We start from the raw sequence: 14,256 nt of genomic DNA on the forward strand, positions 1-14,256 counted from the left end.
GACAAAGAAGAGTTCATGGAATGAACTCCTTGCTTTCAGGCACACTTGCTAAATGTAAAGCAAATTTCTTTTATTTACCCAGTTCTTCAATGAATGAGTCAGTTTATGCTTCCCACTCATTTGTCTACCATCACTCCCCTTTCAGATTCAAAAGTCTGATCATTTCAAAATCATGTATGTAGTGATCAGTAGCTCACTGGTGACTTGAGAGGGAATGGTAAAGCCCTCTTTCAGTTTATTATTCCGCAGAAAGTAGTGTCAAGTACTGATCAAGTCCACTTTTTCCTGTAACAGCACACAGTAGGAAAGTTTGTAGCTTGTCCATCATGATGATTGGTCTTCAGCACTGCATTGAAGTCAGTGGTTTCACACTAATCCCTTTTTCACTCCAGGCTAAATTGGGATAAGCAAGATATTGTTACATTCTTAAGCTTTCTGAAAAACCTTTTGGATCATGTCCATGGAATAAGGATCATATGCTGAGAAAAAAAAAAGGAAGCTGTATATACTTTCTCAGGCAGCTTATGACGTTAATCAAAATTATTAGCAGTGAGAAGATGGCATTCTAAGGAGAAAATTATGATTTCTGGAAACATGACTTGAAGGTGCAAGGAAAAATCTGTCTTCCTTTGTTAACACACACACACACACACAAAAAAAAAAAAAAAAAAGCAAAAAGAGCTATTCACTTTGGTCATTTGGAACATTTAGTTTTGCATCCAGAATTTTATGAAGAAGTTACTTGAAAACTGTAGCGTGTTTTTTTTTAAGGCTGTTTTATGTCTGATCTACAAATAGCGAAATTACCCATCAGGCCGTGAGATGGAGTGGTTTTTTCCTCTTTTCTTTTTAGTGGGAAGAGCTGAGGAAAGTGGTGCCTCCCTTCTCTAACTTTATCTGAACTCAAAATAACTTTTTGTTCTCTTGTTTTAGCAGTCCTTTTTCTGAGTCACTGTATGAAAGAGAGACAGGGAAGTGTTGAATACTGTAGATTAAGTACTTCAAAGCCAACTTTGACTTAGTTGTATGCATGCTTCAGAGTAGACTAATGTACAATAGTATCCAAGAAACTCAGCCAGTAATTCATGAGAGTCCAAAATGTTCTCCTTAGGATGAATCATAGCAGCATAAATGATAGGATTGGAGAAGATCCCTTAGGTCATCCAGTTGAAAGCTGTGTATCTTCTTCACAAATCCCCACTAGGATTTCTTTTACCCTATCTTGACAAACTTCTCATATCCTTGACTCATCCATCTCCCTAGGTAGTTTCTTCCATTGCCTAATGGTTTAACCTGAACATCTTTAAACCTTACACCATAATGCTTAGTATGAACAATTTATGACTACAGAAAATGATCCTTTTACCTCTCTTCTGCTTCCTTATTCCATCATGCTCAAATATCATTTCTCCTTTTAATTAATTAATTTATCAATTTGTTTGTTTATTTTAATTCCAAGAAAGGTGTTTGATGTTTTTCCTTCTGTCTTTGGTGTTTTTGTAACTATAACTGATTTTCTTCAGTCTTTTGGTTTTCAGGTTTTGATGCTCAAAAAATGCTTTTTAATCTACAGATGAATTTTCTGTGTATGTAGCATGCATTAAGTTACGCTTTTTGAGGGGTGAATTGGCATGACTAAAATATTCCATGTCTTTGCTTCACAGAAGTGGCTTTCACAGGGGCGCTAATGTGCTCTGACTGAAAGATACACAGCATAGTTTGAGGATTTAATTAAGTGATTGAAGGTGGACTCTATTTTTAGCTTCAGATACATGCAGCCTCATGTTATTAATCAGGACATCCATTTAATCACATGCTTTAAATTTTGAAAACTTGTCTCCAAAAGCTCTTGGGTAGCCTAATACACATGGGTTAAAGTTTATTATGGTTGCTTCTAAAAGCACCGTTTCCCAGTTTATAACTGTTTAGGCATAAAACTCTTTAGCATTCGTTTGTCTAAGTGTGTGTTCAGACCACTGTTGTTCTGTTGGGATGAAATAAGATAGAGGAGCCTTCATCTACAGAGTTTTTCATTTTATACCATGTATTTCTTAGGTTCTGCCTAAGCCTGTCAGGATAAACTGAGGAGAAACCTCTCTGATATTAGTCATCTGACCTGCTACAAATAGCATATGGCAGATAATGATGTTAGATTTATGTTGTTCTCCTAGCTGACTAGTAAATGCTGCATACTGAAAAGTACAGGGTTGAGGTGGGAAGGCTCATGATTGCAAGCTGTGTTTTCATATCGCCTACCATTTTTGAGTTACACAATAAAAATTGCCGCAGTCTATACCTCATCTCTCTGTTCATCTCTCCTGCAATTTACTCATGTAGGAGTTCTTTGAAATGCACAGCAGTGTTCCAGGTTACCTGTAGTTGTGTGTAGTGCAGTCAGGCAAAGCTTCATGAAGCTGAGGTAACTCCTGCTATATTGTGTCAGTTTTGCCAGCCCTTGATTACAGCTAATGTATCAGGTTTAGATGATTCACGGTGTTTCCCGGTCTTTAAAGTCACCGTTCATGTTCCTCATTTCTGCACAGCAATTTACTGAAACAGACACAGAAATTATTTGTAAGAAGTGCATGTCATGGTAGTAACAGTTTGTGAAAGCAGTATCCTGGGTGCTATTTTATGTCCTCAAATGTAGTTGTGCAGACACTGGGGGCTCGGTGCAGTAGCACTGTCACTCATCTTGAGGTCTGCAACCCAGTGAGCAGTGCTAACGCACAGATCGGTGCCTTTGGGTCATTTTGGTGAATCTTTGGCTGTTCTCTTTGGGGACAAACAGCTGACATAAGCATACCACTTTTTACTGTTTCTTAACTATGTGTGTGTCCAACTTTTCTAAGAGTGTGCAGAAAGCAGTTTGCAAACTCTTCCCTGACTGTGGTGGGAAAGGAAGGCATTCTCCAGTGTCTTTTTATGTAGCGGAGAGAGCTGTAAATAGCTGCAGATGTGATTTCAACAAAGCTATATAGTCAGGAACAGGAACTGAGGACTCTGCAGTGGCTTCTGTGGTTCTGAACTGCATTGAGCTACGTGGCCCATTTCGCTGTGAATGCATGTCTTCTAAGCTCTTTCTACTATGCTACTTCTCTGGGGCTTTACTCAGCAACCATCTGTGTTTAAGATTAGTCCCATAATGTATTTTAAATGGAATCTTATCTTCTCTGAGCCTTGTGAATCTCTCAGGTCCTAGAGCAATGTTTCTTTCTCCTCTCTAGTGGCTGTAGCTCATCAGCGTTTCCTACGTTCCACACATCTCATTATCATGCTACCTACCTCTATCCTCTAGATCATTAGTGTAGCAACATGGGACCTGTTGCCTGTCCCTTTGGCATCTCAGCATGTGCTGTCTCATAAGAGGAGTTTAGAACAAAGGAACTGCCATTGGGACGTTGACCTTTGTAAACCCGTATCAGCTCTTAACATGGTGTTTTGAATTGTTCTTTAAAAAAAACCACCAACTTCAGTAAAGGAGGACCTCAGAATCCTTGGGGGGCTTGGGCTTCCAGCTGTTGCTTAAATGTTACTGCTTTAGTCTTTTGTATCTTGGCAATTTTATCCTTGATCTGCTCTGTTAGCTTCACTGACACTTTGCTTCAAACTCAAGGCTGGAGGTAAAATTTGTTTAACTTACCAGCAGCTATGAAAACCATTCACGCATATGCTGAAATCCCCAAGCACCAAAGGACATTGATAGAACAAACCAAAAACTGAAAAATAAAACAAGAGAAAGCAATGTAGATGTTGTTGTTCACGTGGACTTGCTTGCATCTAAATGACAGCCTTTAGTTTATTATTATTTTCTTACATGATGTAGATTGTTTGTGATATTGTGTGAATGTGATTAGGAAGGTATTTGGGCCTATGGACAATGCAAAGGCACGTGTTCAGAAGACTGGATAATCAAATTTAGTTCTGCTGCTGACCTATTGAATGTGTAGGGATTTAAGCCTTCTGTAGAGATGTCTAAAAGCTGTGTGTTTTTTGTATTATTATTCAAATATCATCTGGATATATTACCAATTTATTTTGGATTGTTTAATGTTAATTTGAAAAGGATTTAAGTTAAATAATTTTCAGCCTAAAGTAATAGTGGACATGTAAGAAACTGAGGGGTTAAATAATCACTTTAATTAAGTCATGAAAATATGTGCATATGCAAATCCACTGTTCCTTTTCTCTGTAGATATTTCAAGCAACTTTATATGGGTTTCTACCCACTTTTCTGATTCTTTTAGGCTCATAGTTGCAAAGATTAATATCCAATCCAAGAATTAACCTTTGCACAAATACTGGAAAATAAGAAACTCATCCTTTCCTGGTTTAAACCTGAAGTTCTGTACAGGGGTTTTGCTGTTCTCCCCTTTCCCAAAGTCTTATATTAAAATAAATAAATAAATATACAAACATCCATAATAAGTTTACAGAGAGTAATTTTATACTGTTTTCAACTTGTGTTGCTAATTCTACCTGTAAAAGGATGCAGGCAAAGATCAAGAAGAGAACCATGTGTTAGATTGTATGCCTAGTTGTTCTCTTCAATTTTTTCCTCACATTTAAGAGTAGTCTACAATTTTATAAGTTAAGGGTGCCTTCGTCCATCATATACGAAATTGAGTTGATATGCAAATGCCCTCACTGCCTTAATTACTGTATTCCTAAGCTTTTGAGTTCTTGAATTTGCAAGTTACACATTCTCATCCTGTTTTGCTTGTAATAAATTGTTTCCTCTGGCTATAACCAAGGCTTTTACAAACCAATAATCAACAATAGAGTATATGCAGTTGCCAAGCACAGCGAATTTTTAAGCATCTTCTTTCTCCTATATAGGTTTGTCTGAGGATGCAGCAGAGGAAGCAGAAAAGCCATGAAATATGAAGACAACCCTCAGGAGGAATTTCTATCTGATATCAAATGCATTTATAGTGCAACAGTACCGATCCTTTTTACTCTGTATCGATTACAACCTTCAGAAGAAGAGGACTGTGATAATTTACACACAAAAAAGTTCAGTTCTAATCATTTCAGTTGGATCTTCTTGAGAACTATTAGCATCTTTTCTGCGAGCAAAGCTAATGCACTTACTCAGCTGTGGTAGGGATGTCGTGTTAAGTTTTGTGATACATCAGCCCTTCCTAAAGATTCTGTTGGTTGATCAAAGACTGTTTACATACAGTTAAAAGAAACCTTTGTTTCAGGATATGTTTTATCTGTTTTTTAAGATATTCTGAACTATACCTCCCTTTGAGATTATATTAACATTTGCTATATCACAGCTTTGACAAAAGATAACTATCTCTTTTCCTCCTGTACTAACATTCACCATTCCAGACAGCTGAATTCACCACATGAAAAAAACTGGTAATCCATCAACTCTTTTTCAGCCCCAACTCCCCCTCATTGCTTATACAAACTCCTGCTCTCAGGAGATACAGAGTAAAATATGATTACTGGACATAAAGGGCAAACCCTTTTGCCATTAACAATGTCACTACCAAGTGAATAAAGTTTACACTTTAAGTACCCCGAGCACAGCAGCACATGGATCTTTCTGTGGTTACCTATTATTCCTGCTTTTCTTGTGGTTCAGCCTGTTCTAGTTAGGGGTTAGATTTTCAAAACTAACTAGCAGTTTTTGAGTGCCTTAATTTTAGTGAATCCAGTTGGAAGGGGCTGAGAGGTTTCAGCACTTAGATTCTGAAAATCAGGTCCATACGAGGTGCCTGAAATATAACACCCAACAAAGGAGACAAGCCAAACACCTTTCTAAACCTTGGCCTAGGGTTTGGAAGCGTCACACTCATGTCTGAGTTCCTGAGAGCGAGCTGAGTGTGGTATCAGAAGAAGATATTTGGAACTGAAAACAAGTGAGACCTGAGTAAAGAGTAAAGACAGATATCTGACGAACAAGCTCTCTCTTGGCTATTGCTGGTTCATAAAAAGTGAGAAGCTGTGGGTTTTTTTAGGTTCCAGATACAGAAAGCATTGCAGGTCTCAGCTTTGTTTCTGCAATGGCATGAGCCATGTCCACTTCTCACTCTCCCGCTGATTTCATGAACTCAGGTTCTAACCACAGAAAAGGTCCCTCCAATTTCATGAAAGGGTTGTGATAGTTGCTATGGTCTGTACAAGACTTGATCTATGGATTAAAAGGAGACATTTTTCAGGATCTGTTAAGCCTACAACTTTCATTTGCCTTCGTATTTACTTTCAACCTTTTTGCATCCACCCCCAAAACAAAACCAGTTTGCACCAGTTATGGATCTGCTGCTTAATGCTTTGGTCCTACTCTGGCTCAGTAACCATGATAAAAGCACATTTCGTTGAGCCCTTTTCAACACGTTAGCTGTTACATGGAACAAAGTGGCCAGAACGCTGGGTAAGGTTTCTGATACCTCTAGAATTGAAGTGATCGGGTTCTCACAACCCCAGAAGATCTCAGAGATCTGAAGCTGTGGTACCAGAATTCTTGCCTCTTTCCCAGGAAGAAATGTCCTACTTGTTATGCAGGGATTCTGCTGGTTGAATTTCCTTCACTCTGATCCCTCCGCATAGTTTTTGTCAAGAAGGCAGTATCCAGCCCATTGTAAAGGTATCCTGCTGCGCTGTGAAAATTACCCAATAAAATAATCTCCTGTAGTTTCTGTACACACCTCAATGACCAAAGAAAATCCATGGAGAACTAATCAATTACTCTAGCTATCAGGCTTAAACTTTAACCATAGATCTCAAATCTTCTTTTATGAGTGGCTGCTAGGTAATCTAGAAAAATCCTCCACAGTCTACTATATTTTACCCATGCCGTCTAAGTGCCATTATGCTGTGGAATACTGGACCAAAGAATGCCGAGCTATATGTGTATGAAATTAGCTGGAAAATACACTACCATGAGAAATACATTACTCTGTCATAATTGTAATTGTTGAATGTGATCCCAGTGCTCAGAGCTGCCTCGATTCATCAGGAATTTAGGGTAAATGAATGGGCACTCATGTCAGTTATTTCATACACTTTTGTTTTCTATCGTTTTAACATGTAAGGCTCAGAAGCACTCTTATTTGTCTTTTCTGTCAGATGCTTTGTAAAATGAGGTCTCATGAGAATACCGTTGCAGAAAGGGGAAAACATGCTGGTCATAAAGAAAAAACAAAAGGTAGAACTGACTACAGTCGTAATAAATGACCTCTTCTTTGTATACTGTGCTAAATTGTGGATTGTGATAGTGTTGTCAAGATTTAAGAGAGAAATACAGTTGTTTTGTGTAAAAATCACTTTGTTTCCCCCAGTGCTTACTTTTTTGAATTTAGAGAGCTGGCCAACCAAAAAATGTAAGGAAACATTGGAAGGTTAGGGGGTCTGAATGTTTTGTTTGCATTGACAGTGTTTCTGAGGCCAAAAAAATATATTGCTGACCAACCAAATAATTCTGAATGGGATTTTAGGGTAACGTCTAATCAAATGTTTGTTAATTATAATATTACAATGCTTTCAGGTAATGCGGAGTCTGTAATATAAATGTCATATCTAGAAACCTAGCGTTTTAGTCTGCAAAAGGGTTACTCATATAAGAAATGTTACTTTCTGAGCTTAAATATGCAGTCTGTTTGAATAGTCAGCTGTTCATGGAGAAATTTATATTTTTAGTTGGCTCAAAGGCAAAAATTAATTGATCACTTTATTAATATCAATTTTGGATACTTATATCTAAAGTGAATTTTGTAATACTTTGAAAACGAAACAGAGGGTCATGGCAACTTTTTTTATTATATTTGTGCTATAATACTTTGGAATGTATTTTCTAAAGTAAGTCCTAACCTACAATATATGCATTTTATTTTTGTTAAACAGGTAAATATTTTATGGTCGTTGTTTTCTGAATGTTATTGTATAAGAGGGTTTTCTTTCATTTTATTTTCATGGTGTTGAAGTTTAGAAAAACAGATTAAAACAATTACTGCTCTGATGACCAAAATCTGAAGGTCTGGGCTCTGAGGGTTTTTTTGGGCTTTGAACACAATGCTGAGTTCAGTCCAGGACTGTGTTTTTCAGTCCCAGATTGATTCATCTGTCCAACTATTATTAAACTATGGCACAGAAAAACATTATTTCTTAATTTGCAAGAGGTTGAATTTTGTTTTCATGGTATCTTGTCTTTTCTTTGGTGCTTACTGTGCAGAGAGTGTTAAGAAAGAGGTTTCAATGTTGTGTATTGTTTATAAAGAATAGTTTACTACCACAAAAAGAAATTTGCTGAGCAGAGATTGTATTTGTACGTCAAGTCCTTTCAGCATAAAAAATACAGGTTATGCCCCATACTTAACAAGTATCTTTCCTTCTTATCACAGGATCTTGTTAATAAATACTTCAAAAAAATTTTTGCAAAGATACTGCAAAATATATGCCATACTCCTGAAAGCAAACTTGTTTCTTGATTATTTGTTTTTAAATTAAGCTAGAGTTTTCCATGGCTTTGTAGCCACCCTTTGCTATCATGATGCTTTTGTTCATTCACTGCCTCATAGCATAGGATTCCTTTTGTATTTATGTGATATCTTCATATGCTGTCTGCAGCTGACCTAGCTCTTCCTCTGTAACTCAACATATGTTTAAGTTTGCATAGTTTCTTGTTTGCATATGGGCCATGATCCTCTAGAGGTGAATGAATGCCCTCAGGCCACAATGAAGCAAGTGGGAGGCCAAGCCATGTAGTGTTCTGCAAATTAGCAAAAGTGTCCCCAATTAGAAGTGCTATTGAATGCATTGCTTCTGTGAGAATTTATTCTAGTACTCCAGTAGACCAAATTCAACACAAGAATGATAGCCATATAAAGACTAGAAAACATTGCTTTATATTTAGAGTCCAAAGCTCCTCTCTACTCACTCATTTCCTGTATTGTAAATTCTTACAATGGTCTGTGATATTAAGTATTCTGTCTTCTCCTCCTCCTTTGTATGATGACTAGCAGTTTTCTGTATAAAAGGTTCTAGTTTGGGGAGAATGTGCTCTGTACAAGAGACCAGCTGATCACAGCAGAGACACCTAGCAAGTTTATTAGCACTGAATGTACAGCAAATGACTTAATTAATTGGATGGAGGCCTAACCTCGTTAGTTGTATTGACCTGGTATTATCTGACAACATGACCTGTTTGCCATAATTTTACATCTGTTGTAGCAAAGAGTACAAAGAAAATGCAACACCCGAGCACATTTAAACAAATATATTTGTTATTTTAAAACACTGTGGTATTTTCCAAGAGTTTCATATTGTCAAAAGCAGGAAAGAGAGTAAAATTCCATTATATTTTCTTCACATGCACCATCATGTGCTTAGATTTACTGTGTGTTCACGAGGCGTGCATGCTTGCAAAAGAACGTGCTGCATTGAAAATTTCAATATTCAGCCTCATTCTTAAAATGAAAGGGTTGAGCAAAATTGTGTTTTTAGTAGCGGAAAGAAATCACAGACGTAACCAGGAGCCCTGGAATAGATCCACACCCTCAGGCTACAGGATGTAAATTGATGTTAGCTCTAGTGGGAGTATTTTCCACCTGATCTAGCATAAGCATATTGTATTATTCACTTGTTTGCTACTTTAATACCACTTTAGTAGTTTCATCATAAAATAAATATTCCTTTTGGAAATTATTTTTGGCAAAAACAATTAAGACTCCTGAGGAAAATGATAACAGTGTTTGATAAGATATTTTGATTCATCTTTGTGAGCAGAATAGAAACTTGGAGTGCTTCCTAAGTAGGAACAATCATTGCAGCATACAGTCCACCCTCCACTGCAGCTCCATCTGGGTGCAGACTGACAGCACATTCAGCTGCAGAAACAAGATAACAGCTCTGCTCTGATTATGTGAGCTGTTGCCTGATCAGTAATCTTGGAGTTCAGTCATCATGAGTCATTACTGTAACCTGATTAGGTGCCCAAATCTACCTTAATTGAATTTAACTGAGTGTTTTGCCACAGAGTGTGATAGGAGAACATCCATACTCCTCTACTGGAGGCCAAATGCCATAATAAGATGACATATAAGCACCATTTACTCCTAGCTAGATAATGTGATACATTGTGTGGGTTGCTCCAAAAGGTATTATTCCCCGAATCTGTATTTGTGAGAGTCAGCTAGTCAGTATTAATTAAACAGCTACTACATTCCACCCCAGAAATGGTGGTTGCTTCTCCGTAGAGAGTGATGCTACATGTTAAATAGGCCCTTTCAAAATAAATAAATTCTCAAAGTACTTTATACAGGTTACGGCAGCCACTTCTGAGATGAAGTCACTCTCAGGATGGTGTATGACAGCTTTCAACAGCACAGAGCAGTGCTATTAGTTTAGGAAACCAAGCAATGAGCAGCATGCTCTCCTGCTTTCCAATCAAGAGAGCATGGGAGGGATACATTAGCAGGATATGTTGGGAAGAATGCACTTGAATTGGCACCTTATCAACACAAAGCTTGGCCCTCTATCTGTTAAAAAGTTGCCGCAGTTTTTCTAAACTGATGTTAATATTACCATTTCCTCAATCTAATGTACTGTTAAAGTTTGGCACCTCCATTCTCCTCTCATTATGCTGAGACATTTAATCATTGTTGACGAATGTAACGTAGATGCCATTCTTAAGAACCTTAGGAAAGAGCACCAAATTGTTTGATCCAAGGACAGCTTGGACCAGTTTTGCCAAATCTCATGAGACAGCATCCCAAAGCCTACAGTGTGTTGGGGAGATAACTAAAATTACTTATTATATTGATTTTATTATTTTATTCATATTAAAGGATGGACCAGTTCTGCAGGATCTTGGAATTGTTAAAAGAATATATGAAGAAGTTAGTGTATCAGAGAGGATATTCCAGTTCATTATGAAGCAAGCATTCAATAATTAATAGGTACTTCAAGTGCCCACAATATATTATAATCATGGTTGGATTCAATTACAGGAGACATAAAGGGGATTATTGTACTTTTTCTTCTCTGGTGGTATAATGAATTGGAGGCAGTTGAGATCCATAAATATTGAAGAACAGTCAAGTTGTAATATATGTATGTTTTACAGAAACTAGGAAGTGCCTTATCCAGCTGTTCGAAGGCAGTGTCTTCCTTCTGCACAAGCAATGATTGTAGTTACGAACTGGTGGTAATACAGCTTGGTTAACAAGGTGCATTTGTTTCTGATCCAGTAGAAACAAAAAGAGTTTGTCTTGGCAGCTTACAGCATCTGTTAAGTATTTCGTAGTGGCACAACACATATCTTTTATCATGAAACTGGACAGTTGCTTAATGTACATCAGAGTGCAAATCCCAAGTGCAGCTGCAGGTAGGGACATACCTGTGGTCCATGACTTGTATTGGGTTGTCTTGCCTATTGCTTTGGGCAACTGCATTCCAGCTGTGAGGATTTGGCCCTTATGGGATGAAGGGAAAGTAAAGGAGGAGGGAAAAAGAACCAAGAAGCTTCAGTGTGCACTTGGATCCTTAATACCCATCAGGATTGTGTTCTAAAAGTCCCATTACAGCTGACACAGACAAATGTATATTTCCTAGATGAAGATGAATCCTGGCTCATGGGGCTGAGAACATCCCCCCAGGATTATTGCATTCGGGCATTTGGTAGTCAAGCAGCAGTGACATCAACCAGCTTGACATCAGTAGGAGAAGACAGAAAACAAAGGTGTTTGTGTGGCCACACAACCAAAAAAGGATATGGACACAAAGGGCTGACTTTTCAGAATAGCTAATGATTTATCATTGCTGTGTAGGTGGCACCTAAATAGTCCTACATGGGTGTGAATCAAGAGATAGTCATAGAAAAACAAGTCCAAGCAGGGGTGGACTCTGCTTCCTTACTGCAGGCAAGCAGGACTAAAGAAGGCAAAGGCTGACTTTCAGGTAATTACTACAGGTGAAGTTAACAAAAAGCAAGAGCAAAAGAAGTTATAGTTGTATGGATTATTCCAGATTGTGGATAGTATACAGTGTAATAATAACTGATTTTATTTTTCTAGTTTTGTCTTTTTCTTTCTTTCCTTCTTTTTTAACAGTCATTTTACATTCAGCATTCATTAGCTCATCTCATGGGGAGAGGAGTTCTCGTCATCCACATTTTTGTAGATAGCAGTCACTTTTGCAGTTGTGTAATTCATTTCTTTCCCATATTGCTTCTTTTCTTTTCTTTTTTAAACTAATTAATTATTTTTTAACCAGATCCCATTGATCATAAATTGATGATTTCTCCCAGCAGCCACTTTGTAGATATATTCTAAAACCCTGGAAGGAAAAAAGGCAACTTGCAGCAAAGAGCGTTTTGGTTAAACTTTTGAAATACAATGTAGCTATTCTTCTCTAGGATGAATAACATTGCTTTCAGCATCGGAAAAATAATGAATGGAAAACCGAATGTGCTCTAGAGAAGATGAAGCATTTTTAAAGGGCTACTGCCCAAGTATGTCATCCAATGGAGGAAAATTGGTAGCTGCATTGTTTTTTTGTAAGACAGCTACCCAGACGGTGATGTGATACCTTTTATTGGGCTAACCAAAGTTAAAATTAGAACTGAGCGAATAAATCCCAATGAGTAACAGCATTAGCACATTTTAACCTTTCTTGCTTCTCACTAAGATGAACTTTTTCAAACCTCGGCACCAATTTTTGGCTTCCAGTTTTAGCACATGTTGAAAGGGGACCTGATTGCTAAGCCTGGTGAGTTCTTGACAGTTTTGCCTCCTGATCACACAGAAACAAGTAGACAGAAAGTACTGTGTGGTCCTCCTTACGCAGAATTCTGATTCTGGCCAGAAAAACAACTTCTAAAAACGCTTTTCCATCTTCCTGCCATTGTAGATATCCAGAGTATAAATCTGGACCCTACGTGTTTAGCTGAGTTGAACTTCTTTAGGTCTCAAACCACTGGTTATGTCCATCCTGCTGTGGCTAAGCCAGGAAGTGGATTCTGGCATTTGCCTCTCTGTATATTTAGGTTGCTATAGCACAGCTGAGGACTGAAAAACTGCATGCAGTGCAACTTTTTATATAGAAAGTTGTTACCAAATCACTTTCATATTGCTTGAAACTCTTTCTTCTATTTCTCTCTTGTCATTGTCTTCACTATTGAATACTTTTAGGTAGTTCCACTGCCAGGGAATTTAAGGACCAACTATTCCTTCGCTGTATAACATTTATCCTGTCAGTAGCTACATCTCCTTCATAGCCAGCTGTGTACTACCGCAGCTGAAACGAGTGGCCCAGCAGTGGTAAACAGATCAAGCTACCTGTAAATAGTGAAGTTGTATAACCTGTGCTGATTCAGAATACAATGGGTGTGGCAGACCAGTTTCCAAAATTGTAAACTTGCTCACCAGAGTGGCCAGAGGACATCTTTGTTATGAAAAACAAAGCCAGAGGGTATAAATAAAAGTAGCACCCTTAATCTTCATCTCTTATAGCTACTTTATAGTTACCTGGAGCTAGATGTTAGTCATGGAGCTGCTGTGGCAAGAAGCTCATGGGATTAGGGACAGCAGAAGCAGAGAACCATAGAATCATATGCTTCACTTTACCTCCAAAGGGTAACTGTGCTGCAGCATAGGTCTGCAGCAGCAGTCGCATCTTGCAGTCAGGATGTGCCAGAATCCCTTAAGACTCTTCTCCCAGCTCTGTGCCTCCACCTGGCTCATGTCAGAGGTATCACTGGGCCCTTCTGTATATAATTTTCCAACCTTTGTACACTGTAGCATTCGGCGGTGCTTTGAAAATGCTCGTAAACCAGTATAACAGTTTTCAGTCACAGAGGATCACTGCTCCCTGCAGGCTCCTATGTCTCTCTTCATCTTTGCCATGTGCCCACAGGGGTGTCTTTGTGTTGATGCGCTGCACGTCGTCTCTGTTGGGTTTGGCTCAGTCCCTGTCCTTCCCTTGCAAAGGCCTGCATTATCAAAGCCAAGTGATAATTTTGATTGCCCTCGTTTTTTTAGTTACCCCAATTAAGCTCAAGGCCTGAGGCTCAGTCTGGGAATTCAAAAAGTGAGACTCCAGATTTTGAGAATTTGGTTGCGGGTGAATAGAGCTATTGTTAAGCTGCTCCCCTGCTCATACCTTTGCAGACAGACTGGATTCTACTAGCTGCGAAAAAATACTCTGCCCTGCACCTCTTCTAGAAGAACATAAAGTACATATTTAAGAGCCATCTTTTCTTGCTCTCTTCTTCTAGTTTACATCATGTAAATTCAATCTGTCTTT

General features: G+C 38.2%; 1 protein-coding gene and 1 long non-coding RNA gene across 6 annotated transcripts in view; one reads left to right on the forward strand and one right to left on the reverse strand.

The window, feature by feature from the left end:
• Window positions 1-8,429, forward strand: part of BBS9 (Bardet-Biedl syndrome 9) — a 257,151-nt gene extending 248,722 nt beyond the window's left edge. For all 5 annotated transcript variants that reach the window (XM_015855026.3, XM_085539999.1, XM_085539992.1 and 2 more), the window contains one exon: window positions 4,840-8,429. In XM_015855026.3, coding sequence (XP_015710512.2) covers window positions 4,840-4,880 — 41 coding nt within the window. In that variant the 3' untranslated portion in view covers window positions 4,881-8,429. The remainder of the gene's footprint in view (window positions 1-4,839) is intronic.
• Window positions 8,430-11,987: 3,558 nt separating this feature from the next.
• Window positions 11,988-13,942, reverse strand: LOC146761860 (uncharacterized). The gene is made up of 2 exons (XR_014943502.1): window positions 13,578-13,942; window positions 11,988-12,288 (listed from the first exon to the last, which is right to left on the reverse strand). It is a non-coding gene; the product is annotated as an uncharacterized LOC146761860 (long non-coding RNA).
• Between the last annotated feature and the right edge of the window lie 314 nt (window positions 13,943-14,256).

This window comes from Coturnix japonica, chromosome 2 (genome assembly GCF_054131305.1).
Source record: "Coturnix japonica strain WE chromosome 2, WE-NBRP24, whole genome shotgun sequence".
Lineage (NCBI taxonomy): Eukaryota > Metazoa > Chordata > Aves > Galliformes > Phasianidae > Coturnix > Coturnix japonica.